The 21490-nt window shown below is 38.0% G+C and overlaps 1 protein-coding gene across 5 annotated transcripts in view; it reads right to left on the bottom strand.

Moving 5' to 3' along the window:
* Nucleotides 1–214: 214 nt before the first annotated feature.
* Nucleotides 215–21490, bottom strand: part of KLHL5 (kelch like family member 5) — an 84599-nt gene continuing 63323 nt past the window's right edge. For all 5 annotated transcript variants that reach the window (XM_032400206.1, XM_032400203.1, XM_032400205.1 and 2 more), the window contains 5 exons: nt 18257–18481; nt 13115–13277; nt 9055–9267; nt 5217–5388; nt 215–1095 (listed from right to left, as the gene is read on the bottom strand). In XM_032400206.1, the coding sequence (XP_032256097.1) occupies nt 1039–1095; nt 5217–5388; nt 9055–9267; nt 13115–13277; nt 18257–18481 (830 nt within the window). In that variant the 3' untranslated portion in view covers nt 215–1038. The remainder of the gene's footprint in view (nt 1096–5216; nt 5389–9054; nt 9268–13114; nt 13278–18256; nt 18482–21490) is intronic.

The following is a 21490-nucleotide window of genomic DNA, read 5'->3' as shown; positions in this document are numbered from 1 at the left end:
GAACATTTTAGGGCATATGACATTCATTTCCTCTACATAAATTTGCATATCTTTTATTTTTTTAAAGATTTTATTCATTCATTTGAGACACAGAGTTTGAGACACAGAGATACAGAGAGAGAGAGAGAGCATGAACAGGGGGAGAGGCAGAGGCAGAGGGAGAGGGAGAAGCATACTCCCTGCTGAGCCAGGAGCCCGATGTGGGGCTCGATCCCAGGACCCTGGGATCATGACCTGAGCCGAAGGCAGACTCTCAACCATCTGGGCCACCCAGGCACCCCCATAATTTTGCATATCTTAAATTTAATGCAAAACACCATGTTTCAGTTCCAATTTGAGAATATCATAGCGCATAGCTCTTAGTGAATCTAAATATAATAGGATGAATATTTTAAAAGAACCCAAAGATCATTTCGTTTTCATTTGGTCATTATTGTTTTAACTCTCATTTTTCTTTATTCATGAGACTAAGCCAATTGAGAAATAAAATCCACAATCAAAGCATATATAATGCAGCTATTTCTGAAAACTGAATATCAGCATAGTGTTTAGTATGTCATTAAAGCAGCAGTTGTGGTTAAATGAACAAATGGATAAAAATTATGGCAACTAATGTACGATAAAGTTACAAAGCAAACGTTCAAAGTGTTATCTGGCATATGTGCACTGTAGTAAAAGAAATCTGGATAAAGTGAGTAAAATGTGATTGATTATTAATAAATGACATTCCCAGCTAACACTGGGTCGTGTTGAGGAGCAGTGCATTTGTCCTCATATGTTATGTCAGGAACATATGCTCACAGTCCACCAGCTGTAGTTTTGATTTGCTGAGAAATGACTTACTGAGAAATGTAGGATTTAATCCTGGGTCATCCTCTCGTTCCTCCCTTGTTTTACCATCTTCGCTTTGAGATTGGGCACTCTGTGCCCAGGAATGCGGCATTGCAAATTGGCTAAAAATGTATCCATTGGTAGGAGAATAATTTTACTAAATTCATGAGGAAGACGAAATCTTCATTTAGAAAACAAAGCACTACGTTATAATTTGACAGTTACAACGCAAGCCCCAGCTCTTCCTAGGCATAGTGGAGCAACCTAAAATAAAAAAGCAAAAAGACATATTTGTTGGGTATGTGGGTTCAACTGTTGATAAAGCCATACTAGTTGGTAAAATACTGATATGGTCTGTACTTGTCAAAGAGCTACTGCCAAACTCTGCTGCCCCAGCCTTCCTGCCCCCCCTTCCTCCAAGCCCCCTGCTGCTGTCAAAGTTTCGCAGAGTCAATTGTTTAGGGTGTATCACAGTATTATTATGCAGTATTCCCTTCTCTTTAAAGGTAATTCTAAAAAAAAAAATTGCTCAGGATGTATTCTACCTGAAACACTTTATTTGGCCAACAGGATGTGGGATATGGATAATGAGGAACTGTGCAACACTTTGTGACCCATGTGGCGAAAATATCAAGTATTTTCTAGAGAGGGCCTGTGACAGATACCCTGTCTCAGAGCACACCAGATTCGCTGCATGCCTGGCTGCTTTTTTCCTGGGGGTACGAGTCATTGCACATTTACTGACTGCCCTCTCTGTGCAGGGCTGGGCCATCTAAGCCCACTCTGCTACTTTTTAGCACAGTAAATACATAATAAATACGCCTCCTCCAACTCCCTAGGAGTAGAAACAAACCTGGTGAATAAACTCTATGACAATGAGATACAAGGGCAGGGTGCTAGGAAAGAAATATAATCTTAGTTTATGGATAAGGAGTAATTCCTAAATCTTTCACTTACCCTTCCTTCCTTCCTTCCTTCCTTTCTTCTTTCCTTCCTTCCTTCTTCCCTCCCTCCTTCCCTCCCTAGACACCAGGCCATTCATAGTGAAACTAAGTGTGGACAAGGATAGTTTTTAAAGAAAGATTACTTTGTCCACAGTAAGACCTAAGAATTAAAACAACAGTATTCAGGGAAGGGGTGACTAATACAAAGCACTGAGAAAATTTGTTTTGTACTTTATAATCTCATTTCGTTCCCTAGACAAATGTCCTCTTGTCCATTTGTTGGAACACTGAATGGAAAATTTATTTTTCAGATTCTACAGTTGTAAGTCCAAATTTAGGTGCTTAAAAATAGTAATAGAGGTGGTGTGCAAACAGAATAGCTATGTGGTCACTGATTATTAATTTTGATAAGAGAGTAATTCAGCATAAAGCATTAATTACCTGTAATAACAAGTCTCAAATACCGGCCAAAAGATTTCCTTATAACTAGCCTAAGAGCGTAAATCAACATATCTTAGAAAAAGAGATTTTTACATCTCTTCTTGGGCTCCTTGGTTATCATTCACATTGCCATGGCAGGAGGCTGATGGTGGATAATCACATAATTTCTTTTTTAAAATTTTTATGTATTTATTTATTTATTTTAGAGAAGGGGAGGCAGAGGGACAGGAAGAGAGAAAATCTCAAGCAGACTTCCTCCTGAGCATGGAGTCTGACATGGGGGCTCATCTCCCGACCCTGAGATTATGACCTGAGCTCAAATCAAGAGTCAGATGCTTAACCCATTGAGCTACCCAGGCGCCCCAATCACATAATTTCTGATGAAATTCTGTAGCGCTGATTCGCGCTCTCAAATGATCTCTTCTTCCCTTCACCTAGTGACCCCATTTAAACTTAAGAAACAAGATCAAGGTCACACACTAAGTCCCTTTTTCTATCTTCTTCATTTAAAAACTCCTGTCCCTTTCTACAGTCATATTTTCATCTTCTTCTCCAGTCTTGGAAGAGATCTTTCCTCCAGCCTGAGGAGGACCAGTCTTTGCTCTCAATTCTATTTCCTGCCCTTCTTTCAGAAGTGTCCTTTAATGCTGCTCTCTCTTTCTAGCATCTGGAATCTCTACTCTCTAGTTTTCAATTCTACTGTGAAAAAGACCTTTGGCTCAAATTCTAACTCTACCATTGATTTACTGTGTGACTTGGGTCAAGTATTTAACCTCTCTGTGTCTCAGATTCCTCATCCAATAGAGTCTAGTACATAAAATGTGTTCGATAAATGTTAACTTTCTATCATCATCATTATTTGAAAATTGTATGCCCCTCTAGCTCCTGCATTTACTTATTTTTCTCTTTACTTTTTACACTGTGTGGTGGTTTCTGCTTCTATCACATTCTCATAGGTTCTTATAACTTCACAAATGACAAATTACCTTCATTCTTCCTTATCCTGTTGAAACCCTGCTTCCTCTCTCTAATTGCTCTATTCCGTTATCTTATATAAGACACTCTCCAGTCATTAATTTGCTATTTTCTTCAGAAGTTGAACTTTTAATCCAACCCAGTAGAAAGAAAGAATAGACAGGACTTGGTAATATCTCTTGAATCCTTCTCTAGAGTTGACATCTCAAGCCTTACAAGTGAAGCAATCTTCTAAATGTTTTATTTTTATCCAGCCTTTGCTTCCCCTGCCCTTAACCTAACTTATCCTGTCCCCAACTGCCACATGAACTTTCTATTACTGTATCACTCTCCTGGTTAAAAGTCTCCACTGGCTTCCCACTACCAAACTCTTGAACCATGGCCTTCACTGACTTCCATCCTGACCCCAACCTTGCTCTCTAATAAGAATGTCCACAATAGTCAAACTATGGAAAGAGCCCAGATGTCCATCGACAGATGAATGGATAAAGAAGATGTGGTGTATATATATATATATATATATACACAATGGAATATTATGCCAACATCAAAAAAATGAAATCTTGCCATTTGCATTGACATGGATGGAACTAGAGGGTATTATGCTAAGTGAAATAAGTCAATCAGAGAAAGACAATTATTATATGATCTCACTGATATGTGGAATTCAAGAAACAAGGCAGAGGATCATAGGGGAAGAGAGGAAAAAATGAAATAAGACAAAACCAGAGAGGGAGACAAACCATAAGAGACTCCTAATCATAGGAAACAAACTGAGGATTGCTGGAGTGGAGGGGGGTGGAGGGATGGGGTAACCGGGTGATGGACACTGGGGATGGTATGTGTTGTAATGAGCACTGGGTATTATATAAGACTGGTGAATCACAGACCTGTACCCCTGAAACAAATAATATATTGTATGTTAATGAATTTAATTTAAATTAAAAAGGGCAGAAAAAAAAGAAGTCCTACTCCTACTAAGCTTGGATCCTTATAACCAGCCACACTTTCTCAATATATCTTGCGTCACTGACATTTCTTTCGTGTTTTCTCACACAATTTCCCATTTCTTTCTACCTTTTGAATTGGATCAATTCAAAGCTTAAGTCCAACTTCTCAGTAAAGCACTCTCAACAACCATTTAATTTTTTCTCTTTGATTTCCTACACCACTCAATGCCTACACCATGCGACACTTGCTACTAACTGTTCTACATTGTGGGTTCTCCCCTTACACACGCAGATCATACGTACTTAAGTAGTTAAGTTGTATGGCAGTGCAGATTCTTTTAAGTTTTGTTTTCTTGACAGTACTTACCATTGCTCCTTGTATGTAGGAAAACCTTGGCTCAATTAAACATCTGAGTGTCTTTCAGGTACCAGATACTGAATTGGGGCACAAAATTCCTAATTCTGTTCTCGGTAATGATGGAAACAAAGACCTCAAAAGATCATTCTTAGAAGTGCTAGGCCCTCCAGAAATAGACACGGCTGGAATTCCTTCTGTTAATAAGCTTGCCGGGTCAAGTTTCTTACTTGTTAATGTAATTTAAGGTTGCCATCTTTATTAGGTGATGACCAGACATTTCATCTGCTCCCAAATATCAGTGGCTTGAGTATTTAAAAATTATTGCTCACATCTGCCTAAGTGGTTCACATTTTTCTGATTTCTATCTTTGTTTCTTATTTTCCACAATCTCCCCTCCCTTTGCCATAGCTCTCTTGTGGTCCTATCTGCTTTATCAATACTAGAATCTCATCAATTCCCAGTAATCAAATGGTGGCAGATCAAAACTATTAATAATTTCTCTGAGTATTAACTTACACTTTAAAGATAATTTTGGATTTTAGTTAGGTCATAAAATTAAACATTCCTTCTTGTTTTCATATATTTAATCAAGAGATGACTTTATCATGCTTATGCTCTATATTTTGATATTGGACAAAAGTGAGAAGATCATTTTTACCAAATGAATTGTTTTAATAAAAACAGAGAAGTGTAATAATGAAAAATGAAATGCCATACCTGGGTCCACTCATTTGTCTGCGGATCATAAGCCTCCACTGTATTAAGATAAGTCTGTCCATCATACCCTCCAACAGCATATAATTTATCACCAAGTAAACAGACCCCCACTGCATCTCTGCTGATGCTCATAGATGCCACTGCAGTCCATGTGTCTGTTTTGGGATCATATCTGAAAGAAAATTTTAGAACTGGAGCTGACATTGTTCTCACAATATTTTTAAGTAAAAATAGTTTATGGATGAAAGACTCGCATATCAGACCTGATACCATAAAGCTCCTAGAAGAAAACATAGGGGGTAAGCTCCTTGACACTGGTCTTGGCAATTATTTTTTGGATCTGACACCAAAAAGCAAAGGCAACAAAAGTAAAAGTAAACAAACGGGACCACATCAAACTAAAAACCTTCTGCATAGTAAAGGAAACCATCAACAAAATGAAAAGGCAACCTATGGAATGGGAAAAAATGTTTCCAAATCATATATCTGATAAGGGGTTAATATCTAGAAGATATAAAGAATTGTACAACTCAATAACCAAAAAAAACCCCAAAAAACAAAAAAACCCCAAATAAACCACTTAAAAATGGGCAGAAGGTCTCAATAGACATCTTTCTAAAGAAGACATATAGATGGCCAGTAGGTACATGAAAAGGTGCTTAACATCACAAATCATCAGGGAAATGTAAATCAAAACCACAATGCCTGTTACCAAAAAGATAATAACAAGTGTTGGGGAGGATGTGGAGAAAAGGGAACCCTTGTGCACTGTTGGTGGAAATGTGAATTAGTGCAACTGCTATAGAAAACAGTATGGAGATTCCTGAAAAAATTAAAAATAGAACTACCATATGATCCAGTAATTCTACTTCTGGGTTATTTACCCAAAGAAAATGAAAACACTAATTTGAAAAGATATATGTACCCCCATGTTCACTGCAGCATTATTAACAGTAGCCAAGACATCTAAACAACCTAAGTGTTCATCAATGGCTGAATGGATAAAGAAAATGTGGTACATATAGAATACATACACATACGCATGCATGCATGCACACACTGGAATATTATTCGGCCATGAAAAAGAATGAAACCTTGCCATTTCAACATGGATGGACCTTGAGGGCATTATGCTAAGTGAAATAAGCCAGAGAAAATGAATACCTATGATCTCACTATATGTGGATTCTAAAACAAAAACAAAAAACTAAGCTCATAGATTGGTGGTTGCCAGAGGTGGGGCATGGAGGGAGTGGGTGAAATGGGGGAAGGGGGTCAAAAGAGACAAATTTCTAGTTATAAAATACATGAGTTATGGGGATGTAATGTATAACATGGTGATATAGTTAATAATACTGTACTGTATATTTGAAAGTTGCTAAGAGAGTAGATCTTAGAAGTTCTCATCACAAGAAAAAAATTGTAACTATATATGGTGATGGATGTTAACTAGACTTATTGTGATCATTTCTCAATATATACAAATGTCAAATTATTATGTTATACACCTGAGACTAATGTAATGTTATATGTCAATTATACCTCAATAAAAGAATACCTACATATCCAGAAACACCTGGGAGAGGCAGTATAGCAACGTGGTTAGAGAATGGACTTTGGATTTGGGCTGAAGAATCTTGAGTCCTTATCCTTCCAATCACTGGCTCTGTGGTATTGTAAAGTTACTTAAAATCTTTACATCTTAGTTTCTTTATTGGTGAAAATACTGCTCACCATGCAGCATTGAGGATTAAATGAAAATGCACAGTAAGCATTTGATAAATGTCATCTTAAAGATGAGTTGGTTCATTTATTACAATTTTTTCCTATTAGCAAAGAATATATTCTTGTAACAAAAATTCAAAGATTACAAAAATATATAAAAAATGCAATAACTAGCCTCATTTCCTTCCAACTTTAATTACAGAGTCAAGTGGTAACCACTATTAACAGTTTGGTTTGTATTTGATCTTTTATTTTTATTTTTTTTAAAGATTTTATTTATTTATTTGACAGAGAGAGAGATAGCGAGAGCAGGAACACAAGCAGGGGGAATGGGAGAGGGAGAAGCAGGCTTCTTGCCGAGCAGGGAGCCTGATGTGGGACTCGATCCCAGGACCCTGGGATCATGACCTGAGCCGAAGGCAGACGCTTAACGACTGAGCCACCCAGGCGCCCTGTATTTGATCTTTTAAATATTTCACTTTTTATTCTCAGGGCTTGAGATGCCTATTTCAGAACATGGTTTTTTTTTTTAATTCAATTTACTTTTTCTTTCCATGTAAAACATTAACATTTTTTTCTTTCAAGAAAATAAAAATAGTTTAGTTCTTTAAGCCTACCCTTTATCTTATTACTTCTATCTAAAGTACATCTGAACATATTTTAGAAAAAATATCAATATTTTCCTGAAAAGCTTTAACTTACAATATTATGGATTCATTTAGTAAATCCATAACACTTAAACTATCCAAAAGAGCTAAAGTAAATACTGAAAACTGCTTTAAGATTTTCGATTGCCTACTGAAAATCTGAGGAAATCAATACACGAAACTCTATGTAAGATGGCTTACAGATGTAATCATTAAAGCTATCCACTTTTGAACCTTCTTGTTCCTTTCATGAAATATATTAACTACAACAGCCCAAAGTTGTCTATCTAAGAGCAGATACATCATGCTCTAATACATCCATTGCTTCTAATACGTCTTGCACAAAAATGAACAATTTTTCATTGGGTGCAGTACTGCGGTGAGCCTGTAACTTACGGGGTAAAGTGTACAAAGAGTTCCATATTCCTTTCCTGGAGTATAACATGCAGCAAGCGCAGTCTCCCTAAGACAGGTGAAATGTAAGTATATCTTTCCTGCTTTCTCAAAAGACAACAAACCGACCCTCCTTATTATTAAATAGAAAGCACTCATTGTCATCAAACCTGCATTTCACTTTTTATCTTTCTTCCAATCATGTATAATTAAATAAAACATGCGCGTGCACGCACACACACACACACACACACACACACTTATCAACTTCCCATTGCTCTTTAAAATCCAGAATCCTTAAGACTCCACGTGTTCTGCCCCCATCTCCACCCTAGTCCGCCTCCTTTCCTGTCACTGTCTCCCTCATTCTCTGTTCCCCAGACACAGTGGCCGCCTTTCAGTTTTCTGAATGAACCATGTATCTTTCTGCTTTGGAGTGTTCGTACATGCTCCCATTGACTCTACCTCCTAAATATATTCAATTCTCTCCATTCCTTGAACCAGACTAAAGATAACAGATGGGAGCCTGAACTATTGTCCAAATCGTCCATTGATGTTAGGCTCTTTACCTGGCCCCATACTTGAGTTTCATGAGGCCAGTTTGGATGACTTGTGTAACCTTTTAAGCCATACTAGTTTTTTATTTTATTTTATTATTTCTCATTATATCAAATATAGTATCTCATTATATCAAAATGTGTTAGAAATGTTCCTCTCCCTTTCACCTCTTACTTAGCCTCCAGCCCCATTCCTTCTCTCTGAAATTTGTCAAGCTCCTTTCCTTTTCTTGTCAGGTAGAGTATCCAGTATAAAATATGTACACAATAAATGTCTGTCATATAACTCAATTAATAAATTATATAATTAATTCTAAGGTAAATTTTAAGTAGGCGGTAATATGAGGAGAGAAGAATCTGAGTAAGCTGTTAGGAGAAAGACCAGAAGATGGCCGGAGCAGACAACCCAATGTTTACAAAGCTGTGAAGGAACCGCCTTGCATGTGGTAGACGTTCAATAAGGAGTCATTAATTTGTCTGGAAGGGTCAGACAAGTTTTCCTTCATAGGAAATTACCTCTCCACGCAGTCTGAGAGTCTGGAAGTCAAGTTGGACGCAGGAGCATCATGTCCTCCAATTGCGTACAGCAATCCATTCCAGGTAGTTACTCCTACTCCCCCTCTCCTTTTTGACATTTGTGCACAGAGTGTCCATTTATTAGTATGAGGATCAAAACATTCTACTGATTTGAGGCAAGAACTTCCATCACGACCACCAACTGCATAAAGCCTATAAGAACAAATAGAATAATAAATAAAAAAGAGCGCCATCATTATGATTAAGACAAAGAGATTATTCTTATGGTATTTCATTGAATTTAAGGTGCCATAGATTATAAGACACACTGTCAATTTATGTGCCATCAAGAAAGAAGATAGGCTACCAATTATAGGACATATGTATATGTACATATACGTATGATATATACATACCAGATATCACTCTGTATATACATAAAAAAGAACAAACTTACATGAAAGCAATGATAACTATTTCTGACAAGTCACCACTGATTATAAGACGCATCACAATCTTAGAGGCATAAAATGTGTCTTAGAATAGAAAAAATGTGGTATATAAATATACCATGACTTCTTTCTTAAATAGCTAAGATAGGACTAGGTTATAAAGGAAAGAAACTAACCTTTTCTGCACCTACCACAGGCTAGACATTTTACCTGTATTAATTTAATCATCTCAATGATGCTATGAGAAACCATTTATATTCCTGTTTCATGGGTGAAGAAACAGGCTCATGGAGATTAAGAGGCTTATACAGGGTCAAAAGCAGAACCAGGACGCAGTTAGAGGAATGAGCAGCTGTACTGTGAGCAGTCACCTGGGAGGTTCTTGTAGTAGTGAAACAGGAGAATAAAAGGATTGCTTGAAACAATGGTATGTAAATTAATATTTATTACATACGAACAATGATCCTTCATTAATTTAAATTACTGCAGAGAAGGATGCTGTAAATTATCTAAAATGAATATGGTATGTTAATGTCCTAAATGTTGCCTAGTAGATAAATTTTAATTCATTACCAATCAATATACGGCATTAATTTTAAAAGTCTTTTACTCTGGGGCGCCTGGGTGGCTCAGTTGGTTAAGCGACTGCCTTCGGCTCAGGTCATGATCCTGGAGTCCCTGGATCGAGTCCCGCATCGGGCTCCCTGCTCAGCAAGGAGCCTGCTTCTCCCTCTGACCCTCCCCACTCTCATGTGCTCTCTCTCTCTCATTCTCTCTGTCTCAAATAAATAAATAAAATCTTTAAAAAAATAAATAAAGTCTTTTACTCTGATCTCAAAATATATATAAAATATTATATTTGTCTAATAGTTTTTTTCAAGAGTAATAAATTCAGATCATTGCTTATATAAAAGTCCCCACATTTTGAATTTACAGATGCCTTAGTTAACATTTAACTATTTTTTTTACCTCAGGAAAGAATATTTGAACTATACCAAATATCTGCCAATTAAAACTCTAAGTATTTATATTTGGGTAAACACATATATTTTAAAGACATTTGTTCATTTTAATTCATAATGTAAAGTACACTATACCACTCAAAGTGGTCCTTTAGTGAGAAGATGACCATATCTTAGCAACATATGGGTGGCGCAATATCTTGTTCTAAACTTTATATTAATAGAATTAATTGAATTTGAAATTTATTTGAAACTTTGTTAAAAGTTTTTATCTGTCAAAAACTACTTTGTGTTATTGTTCTTAATATTAAACTGTTCTCATTTTTAACTAATACTTGGTAGAATAATTGTTTGAATATGGATCACAGAATATCAGAAGACATCAACAATTAGAAAACATCCATAATTTAAAAAACATGTACACATGTGCGTGCACACGTGTGTGCGCACAGACACACATGGATTCAAGACCATAAAGGAGGCTTAGTCACGTAAGCTACTGAAAACTTTTAAGCAGAAAAGTGACATGGTCCTATTTGTATTTTAGGTAGGACATTAGGTAAGTCTCTAAAATGAAGGACGAAAGAGAGAGTTAAGATTAGGGGCAAAATGACCAGCTTGGGAGATATTCCAATAGAACAGTTAAAATCACAAAGTAGATATACTGTACTTTCAAAATCAAATGTCTTAATCATTAACAGATGAGTGATCTTCAGCTTCTGATATTATTCTTTGATTGTCTCAGTGTCAGTATTCAATAAATTGTACCTTAGATGGGCTAAAGACTGAAATATTTATTTCTCATAAGAGAGCAAGAGAAGGTGAGAAAGTAAGATATTTCCATGCTTAGAAGTTAAAGCTACTGTAGGTCTAGAAATTAGATTTTAGAGAAGGCAGCTATGCTTTTGTGCTGCTAGAAATATTTATTTCTAGACTAGGAAATACGTCAGTGAACAAGAATTAGATCAATGAACTAATCCCAGAAATTTTAACTGAAGGGTTAAAACTGAAAAGATACTGTTAGTTTTCTCTCTTTTTTCTCATTTACTAGATTCTTTGGTGGCTGACTGCTACCAAAGAATGAGGGAAGATATGTAGTGATAAATTTTGAAGTTCTTTCTTTAGCTAAAACAAATGAAGGGAAGGGTTTGGAGATCAGATACACTTTATTTTTTTATTTTATTTTATTTTTAAAGATTTTATTTATTTATTTGACAGAGAGATACACAGTGAGAGAGGGAACACAAGCAGGGGGAGTGGGAGAGGGAGAAGCAGGCTCCCCGCAGAGCAGGGAGCCCGACGCGGGGCTCGATCCCAGGACCCCAGGACCATGACCTGAGCCGAAGGCAGACGCTTAACGACTGAGCCACCCAGGCGCCCCCAGATACACTTTAAAAAGTGGGTTTCTATTTCTCTACCTTACCACTTGTAATAGTGCTAAAAACCAACAAAACGTAGGGCATAACTAATAGGTCCTGAGGAACCAAGACCTTAGGTCATAAAGTATAAAAATCTGACTAATATTTTCTCACTTTCTTTTACCAATGAATACAATTCTACAAATAATTTTAAGTCTCTTTTAACTTTGATTCCTTCCCCTTTCTGGAAATGATGATAAAGCATTTTTTTTTTTAAGATTTTATTTATTCATTTAAGAGAGAGAGAGAGCACAAGCAGGGTGACGGGCAGAGGGAGAAGCAGACTCCCCGCTGAGCCAGGAGCCCGACGGAGGGCTGGATCCTGGGACCCTGGGATCATGATCTGAGCCGAAGGCAGACACCCAACCATCTGAACCACCCAGGTGCCCCGATGATAAAGCATTTTAAGTGAGTAAAGGTATGCAACAAACAACTTTTATTTAATAACATATAGGGCTTCATTTTATAGGAGAAAGGCCTGTGATATGTATTTAGTCTCTGAGTTACCAAGAGCTATTGGTGATGGTTCTGTCCAAATCTGTTAACTCCAGTTAGAGTAGACAAGAGCCAAGAGAGTACCTTTCTAAATCCATTTCAGTTTTCAGCAGTTGACCAAGATAAGAAAGAAGTAAAAGTAAAGATAAGTCAATAGAAGAGATGGAAGGAATTATTTAGGAAAACACAGAGAGGGCCTATAGTGCATTTAAAATACTATATACTTTTAAAGCTATATAAACCACCAGATTTTTACTAGATTTAACTTCTTCACTCAAAATAACTTGAAATTTATAATATCTGCACAATAGAATGAAAACCCAACAGGGTGAGTTATTTATATTTAGAACTACAATAAAAAGAGACTATTTTAAAAGTTTGCATCACTCTTAAAATTTTTCTCCTCTGTGACTTTGTGTATTTTTTAATGTATATATTTTTTTTTTTTTTTTTTAAGATTTTATTTATTTATTTGACACAGAGAGAGAGAGAGAGAGGAATCACAAGCAGGCAGAGTGGCAGGGAGAGGCAGAGGGAGAAGCAGGCTTCCCGCGGAGCAGGGAGCCCGATGTGGGACTCGATCCCAGGACCCTGGGATCGTGACCTGAGCCGAAGGCAGACGCTTAACGACTGAGCCACCCAGGCGCCCCTAATGTATATTTTTAAGTTAGACGATAGAGCTCAATAAATTTGGTTTATTGTGTTTGAAACAGAATTTTAAATATTTCCTTACTTTCCACTTAGTACTGCCACACCTACTGTGCTCCTGGGGGTGGACATAGTGGCAACAAAATTCCACTGGCGAGCCTGAGGGTCCCATCTTTCCACTGTATTCAGATAGCTCCAGCCATCATGTCCTCCTACTGCATACATGGGACCTTCCAATACAGCCACACCTGCAAGGAGACAGGAAAGAAGCAATGACTTCAGATTTGCTGCTAGGTCTTAAAGATCACATTTTAATTGAAATCTAAATATACAATTCACCACCCATGTTTTCAACTGAGTTTGATGGTTCCAGGTCTTATGTTCAAGTCTTTAACCCATTTTGAGTTTATTTTTGTGTTTGCTGTAAGATAATGGTCCACTTTCATTCCTTTGCCTGTGACTATGCAGTTTTCCCAGTACCATTTATTGAAGACTGTCCTTTCCCCATTGTATATCCTTGGCTCCTTTGTTGTAACTTAGTTGACCACATATGCATGGGTTTATTTCTAGACTCTCTATTTTGTTCCACCAATCAATGTGTCTGTTTTTAAGCCAAATACCATAATGTGTTAGTTATTATCACTTTGTAGTATAGTTTGAAATCAGGGAGTGTGATGCCTCCAGCTTTGTCCTTCTTTTTCAAGTTTGCTCTGCTATTCTTTTTTGTTTTGATTTGATTTTGTTTTTTTGTGGCCTCATACAAATTTTAGGATTATTTGTTCTTTTTCTTTGAAAAATGTCACTGGAATTTTGATAGGGATTGCATTGAATCGGTAGATTGCTTTGGGAAGTACGATGAACCTTAAACATGCAAATTTAATTAAGGAAACATTTATGGTAAAGATACCTGGTTTCTTTCTAGCTCTTCTTGGTTGGTCGGTGGGTGGGTGAGGGGGAAAGTAGCTCTACGGCTCTGGTCTACTAAGCTTTAGAGGCAGTATCTTGAGATCCAACAGTGGAAAGTTATTTAAAACTATACGATATGTATACATTGCCGTATTTAAAAGATTTTTCAATAATTCAGATTTAAGATATATTTGTAAAATCATATTTATTCCTTTCCCCCTATTAGTTCAAATTCATGAGATTTTATTCTAGTTAGACTTGATACCACAATCTATTGGTGTGATTCATTACCACGGAACCAAGTTCCCTTATTCAACAAACATTTAGTTTTTATTAAGTGCCAAACGTTTAATAGAAGATAACAGATAAGGGCCCTGCCATCATGGACCTAATATTTTAGTCAGGAAACAGGCAAAATATATTTCAGGTATTGATGAGTGCTAATAAGAAAAATGGAACTGAGTAGAAGGGTAGGGAGGGTCAGGGAAGACCTCTTGGACAAAGTGACACTTGAACAAAAATGTGGATGAAGTTAAGAAGCCAGACATGGAGATATCTGAGAGAAGAGAAGGTGAGGTAAAGGGAACAGTATGTACAAACTACACACATACACACATATGTATAGTTCCAAATATATAAAAATATATCCAATTATATGTGTGTATGTATGTGCATGTAATTAATTAAAGAGCTGGAAGAAAAATTAATGGGTCCATCTAGTTCAACTCCTTAAACAATATCTTTGAAAATGAATTTTAGCAGCAGAACCACTTCTTCAAAATGAAATCTTTATTTAATTCTCACATGTAAGAGATAAAAGGAGTGTTTCCTATGTAAAGAGTTTCTTTTGTAAGTTCAAATTTATAACATTGATTTATTATACGGTAAATAAGTAAGAACAAGAATGACAGAAAGATTTGGAAAAAGAAAAACAACTTGAAGAAGATATTTGAACTGGGCACCTGGGTGGCTCAGTTGGTTAAGCGACTGCCTTCAGCTCAGGTCATGATCCTGAAGTCCCAGGATTGAGTCCCCCATCAGGCTCCCTGCTCGGAGGGGAGTCTGCTTCTCCCTCTGACCCTCCAACCTCCCGTGCTCTCTCTCTCTCTCATTCTCTTTCTCAAATAAATAAATAAAAAATCTTAAAAAAAAAAGACATTTGAATTATATGATCATTCTCCTTTGAACTTGCTTCAATAAAGCATTTTGTATGGTACCTAGAATTAATGTCAGTATTCTATGCACAATCTAATCTGCAAAAAACACAGCAGGATCATGGGCATTCTTATTCTCCATACCATAAGAATTTACCTCAAGTTAAAATTAAATTTCTTTTCTCCACGGTGGGGGAAAGTATGCAGGTGAATCACACTATTGAGCCTGGATTTTATGGTCAACCCAAGTTTTTAAGTCTCATTCATGCTGCTTTTTTTTTTTTTTAAAGATTTTATTTATTTGAGAGAGAGAATGAGAGAGAGCATGAGGGGGGGCAGGGTCAGAGGGAGAAGCAGACTCCCTGCTGAGCAGGGAGCCTGATGTGGGACTCGATCCCGGGACTCCAGGATCATGACCTGAGCCGAAGGCAGTTGCTTAACCAACTGAGCCACCCAGGTGCCCCTCATTCATGCTGCTTTTAAGATACACTCCCATTCTGTGCTTATGTAATAAGTTGATCTTATGGACTCAAGATTAATATTTTATAGTTTTGTTAAATCTCATATAGTTAATTTTAAGCTCCCCTCTCAGTACCTTACCCCTAGCCCTCTGGTTTTACTTCCTTACCAAACTTGAAACTTAAGATCACCTTGAACTGAAATCTAATTGCAAATAGTAGAATCACTTGTTTCTGTGATCTTTTTTGCTGTACCCACTATCAGACCAATCTTCATGCCTAGATAATTTTCATTACTGGCTATTGGCTTTTTTTTGGCAGCCTCTACTCTGGTGCTCAGCATTAATAAATCCAATGTAGTACAAAGTTATGCTATCTAAACTGAACTATGACTTCATTGCTACTCATCCATCTTTCAATTCATCTTTCATGATGATCTATCAAATTCTTTTTTTTTTTTAAAGATTTTATTTATTTTTTGACAGAGAGAGAGAGACGGCGAGAGAGGAAACACAAGCAGGGGGAGTGGGAGAGGGAGAAGCAGGCTTCCCAAAGAGCAGGGAGCCCAATGCGGAACTTGATCCCAGGACCCTGAGATCATGACCTGAGCCGATGGCAGACGCTCAACGACTGAGCCACCCAGGCACCCCAATCTATCAAATTCTTTATTGCAACTAATTTAAACCTTTTCCAAACTGTGATAAATTGACAATATGGCCACAAATTCTTCTTATCGTTGAATGCATGCCTATTTTCAATGTGACTCTGCAGCTCCTTCCGCCAAGAAGAGTAGTGTCCATCAACAGATGAACGGATAAGAAAGATGCAGTATCTTTCACACACACACACACACACACTGGAATATTACGTTATAAAAATGTTGAGATCATACCATTTGAGACAACATGAGTGGACCTAGAGGGTATTATGCTAAATAAAATAAGGCAGACTAAGAAAGACAAATGCCATATGATTCCATTCATAGATGGCATCTAAAAAATGATTAATCAGGGGCACCTGGGTGGCTCAGTTGGGCAAGCGTCTGCCTTCGGCTCAGGTCATGATCCCAGGGTCCTGGGATCGAGTCCTGAGTTGGGCTCCCTGCTCGGTGGGGAGCCTGCTTCTCCTTCTGCCCCCTGCTTGTGCTCTCTCGTTTTCTCTCTACCTCAAATAAATAGAAATAAAATCTTTTGAAAAATAAAATAAAAAATAAAAAATGAATAAACAAATAAAGAACAGAATCAGAACTACAGATACAGAGAACAAACTGATGGTTGCCAGAGGGGAGGGAGATGGAGAGCTGGGCAAAATGGATGGACAGGGAGATAGCAGACTTCCAGTTATGGAATGGGTAGGTCATGGGAAGAAGAGGCTTAAGAAATATAGTCAGTGATAATGACGTAGGGATGTATAATGGGACAGATGGCAGCTATACTTGTGGTGAACACAGCGTAATGTATAAACTTGTCAAATCACTCAGTTGTACACATGAAACCAGTGTAACATTGTGTATCAACTAGACTCAAATAAATATAAATATAAATATATACATACATACACATATACATAAATAAGAATAGTCTTTTTCTCTACTTTTTGAATCTGGGCTTGCCCACGTGACTTGTTTTGGCCAGTGCAACATTAGCAAACATGAGGCAGGCAGAAGCTTGAAAAGTCTTTGTGCACTGTGGCTTGCCTTCTCTTGCCGCTTTTGAAACTCTGTGACTGCCCCCACGTGATGAAGCCTGGCTAGCCTGCTGAATGATTAGAGGCACGTGGCCCACTTGTCTCTGTTGCCCAGGCCAACAACCTGCCTACTACTACACATGTGATTGAGGCTATCTGAGATCACCTAGCTGACCTGCCATCCCACCGGAGATCCATGAGAAAACCCAGCAGAAATCATCCAAGGCAGCCTGGACCAGAAGAATGGCTCAGCGGACCCACAGATCCATGAGCTAAATATATGGTTGTTTTAAACCTCTGACTTTTGGAGTATTTGTTATGCAGCAAAAGCTAGGTGATAACCCCATCTAATTTTATTTCCATCTGCTTTACTCTCATCGAATAATTCTATTTCACCTATTCTTTCTCCTACCAAAAAAAAATAGGTCATGTGACACAAGACCCTAAATTATCCTCTATCATACTCAGAGTAAGCCATCAGTTCCTTCAGAGTAAAGACAGTGTCTTCTTCATCTTTGTATACCTACTGAGCAAAGAACACAGCACATAGTACATGCTAATCAATGTCAGTTCAGTGAATTATTGAATGAAAGAATGAAAAGTCGCTATCATTATATTCTCTGTGCCACCCCAAGATTTCTCTGGGTTTTTATTCACTTCTGCTTAAAAACCAGGGGCTATAGATGAAGATTTTTTAAATAAGCATTTCAATCAGGTTAGACTGCATTCTGTGATTGTCAACACAGAATACATATTTAAAAAGGTGGCTTATCACTCCATCATGCTACAATAAAATCTTTAAATTACTTGTTTTTACTTGTGCTGGTTGCTGTTACACTTATGTATATGCTTGTTTGCCCTGATTCTGCTTCTCAGTTAAGGAGCATGTGAAGGAATGCTTGGTGACTGATTGTTGCTGACTCAGCCACTGCCACAGTGGTCTTCTTCTGCCTGGTAGATTGTAAAAATGCTGTGGAAGCCTAATGTATGATATCATGAATGAATCTGCATAGTTATACTCACCAAGGCCATGCCTGTGGGTGGACATAGGAGGCATCACACTCCAGGTTTTTGTTTTGGGATTGTAGCATTCTACAGTGTTCAAAGTCTTCAGTCCATCTCTTCCTCCAACCACATACAGTTTGTCATCTAACACTGCAACACCAAACTGTAGCCTCCTCCCATTCATATTTGCTACCGGAGTCCACATATTTGTACGAAGATCATACTTTTCAATGCTTGTTGCTCCTTAATAGTAATATACAGAAGTTATATAAATAAAAACTTTACCATGTTTGAGTATTTTATGAATTTATACATCTAAAAGTATAATTTTATTAGTATTGACAATAACCCTTTTATTATATTTCTGTGAGCTCCTGCATGATCAGGCCCCTGCTTCTATCTCTGACATCATCTCCTACTATTCTCTAGAGCATACACAAGGCTCTATATTAAAAGGTCAAGTGAGAAAGGTTTATTTGTAACAGCCTGTAGTGGGAGGAAAAGCAGGGTAGATTAGTGTCATGAAGCCAAAGTAAAAAAAAATTAGCAGGTAGTTTTGAAGGAAGATGGTGGCAGAGTCCCATGAATACAACTAGATAACTATCAAATCCTAAATACCCCAGGAATGAATCTGAAGACTGGCAGAACAAACTCCACAACTAAAGGTAGGGAAGAGGCCACACAGAAGATGATCGGAAGTATGGAGACACGGCTTGGGAGAGAAACAGATCATGGCCAATATGGTGAGGAGGGAGCCATGGTCTCAGAGAAGGGTAGGAGACAAACTAGCACACAGGGGAGTGCATGAGGAAAATGAATCCCCTTAGCAATTGGCTTGGCAAGCGAGAGGGCCTGCATTTTATGAGTTCTTACAACCAGTGGAGCTTAAAGTTTGGAGATTTAAAAGTCAGCATGCTTGGCTTTGGAGAGCTTGGAGGACATTGGGGCTGCTCCTGAAGAAGACTGTGGACATACAGCATGGAAACACTGATCTGAAGAGCACCTGGGGCACGCAGTAGGGAGGTTAGTTGCCATCAGAGCATGTCTCAGGGAGGCAGCATTCATGGAGACCCCTCTGGGAACAAAAGAACTGACAGGTGCCATTTCCCTCCTCCTGCTCCTCAGCATAAGCACAGGGCCAGCTGCAGGAACCAGTGCAGTGCTAACACTCACCATCTACCTTGCTTATACCAAGCCCTGTTCCCCCAAACTCCAGTGGAACTGCCCTTCCCAGTCACACTTGTCTTAGTCCCAGCACAGCAGGCCCCTTCCCCAGAAGACCAGCCCAAACCCCTGCCAACACCATGTCTGCCAACTGAGGAGTTTTGTGAGGACTCAGTTCCAGTGGCAGTGGTGACAGGTCTCATTTCACAAGCAGACCACAGCACACCTAGTTAAAATGCACCACATTCAGGCCAGGGACCAAACACTGCCCACAACAAGCAAAGAGAGCCTCTGCAGACAACTGGTCTGAAGCATAAAGTGGCCAGGCCACAATAGCAGAGCACACACAGCACACACTGGAGACACTCCTTGAAGCACCAGGCCCGAGGGAACAGGGGGACACTACACTGCAGGGCACTATAAGACCTCTTCTTCACAGAGCCATTACCCTCAAGAACGGAGATATAGCTGACTTTCTAAACACAGAAAAACAGGGTGACTTAGACAAAACATAGAGACTTAGACAAAATGAGAAGACAGAGGAATTTGACCCAAAAGAAGGAACAGGACAAGGCCACAGCTGGAGATCTAAGCAAAACATATGTAAGTGACATGCCTGATGGAGAATTTAAAGCAGTGATCAGAAGGATACTCACTGGACTTGAGAAAGGAGTGGAGGACATCAGTGAGACTGAGAATAAACTTAGGGAACTCAGTGACTCCATCAAACATATTAACATTTGTATTATAAGAGTCCCAGAAGAAGAGACAGAAAGGTGGCAGAGAATTTATTTGAAGAAATAATAGCTGAAAACCTCCCTAATCTGGGGAAGGAAACAGATATCCAGATCCAGAAACACAGAGACCCCCTGCAACAAAATCAACAAAAGCAGATCCACCCCAAAACATATTGTAATTAAAATGTCAAAATAGGGGCACCTGGGTGGCTTAGTCGGTTGGGCATCTGCTTTCAGCTCAGGTCATGATGCCAGGGTCCTGGGACCTAGCCCTGCATTGGGCTCCCTGCTCTGAGGGGAGCCTGCTTTTCCCTCTCCCTCTTCCTACTGCTCCCCCTGTTTGTGCTCTCTCTCTCTCTGTCAAATAAATAAATAAAATCTTAAAAAAAAATAAAATGGCAAAATATAGTGATAAAGAAAAAAATATTAAAAGCAGCAAGACAAAAGAAGATGGTTACATACAAGGAAACCCCATAAGGCTAGCAGCAGCAGATTTTTCAGCCAAAACTTACTATGCCAGAAAGGAGTGGCATGACATATTCAAAGTGCCAAATGGGAAAAATCTGCAACCAACAATATCTGTCCAGCAAGGCTATCATACAGAATAGAAGGAGAGATAAAGAGTTTCCTAGACAAACAAAAACTAAAGGAGTTCATGACCACTAAACCCAGCCCTGTGAGAAATATTAAAGGGGACTATTTGGTAGAAAGGAATGATCAAAAAGACAGTATGAAGGTAGGAAACACAAAAGCAGTAAAAAGAATATTTCTGTAAAAAGTCAGTCAAGTAACTCACAAAATAAAAGGATGTAAAATATGACACCATATACCTAAAATGTGTGGAGGAGAAAAGAAATGAATGGGTCCAAACTTAAATAACCATCAACTTAATATAGACTGTTATATCCAGAAGAGGTTATATACAAACCTCATGGTAACCACAAATCAAAAAACACTAATAAATATGCAAGAAATAAAGAGAAAACAATCCAAATATCACTAAAGAAAACCAGTAAACCATGAAAGAGAGAAAGACAAGAAGGGATCAGAGAAAATCTCCAGAAACAACCACAAAACGAGTAATAAAATGGCAATAAATACATATCTGTCAGTAATTACTTTGAATGTAAATGGACTAAATCAAAAGACAATCAAAAGACATACTGTGATGGAATGGATAAAAAAACAAGACCCAGCTGTATGCTACTTACAAGAAACTCATTTTTGACCTAAAGACACCTGCAGATTGAAAGTGAGGGATGGAGAAACATTTATCATGCAAATGCATGTCAAATAAAGCTGGAGTAGCAATACTTATATCAGAAAAAACAGACTTTAAAACAAAGATTGT

Source organism: Phoca vitulina, unplaced genomic scaffold (genome assembly GCF_004348235.1).
Source record: "Phoca vitulina isolate PV1807 unplaced genomic scaffold, GSC_HSeal_1.0 scaffold3, whole genome shotgun sequence".
NCBI classification, from domain to species: domain Eukaryota; kingdom Metazoa; phylum Chordata; class Mammalia; order Carnivora; family Phocidae; genus Phoca; species Phoca vitulina.
Note: the sequence above shows the minus strand (reverse complement) of the source record. Positions and strands in the feature narration are given on the sequence as shown.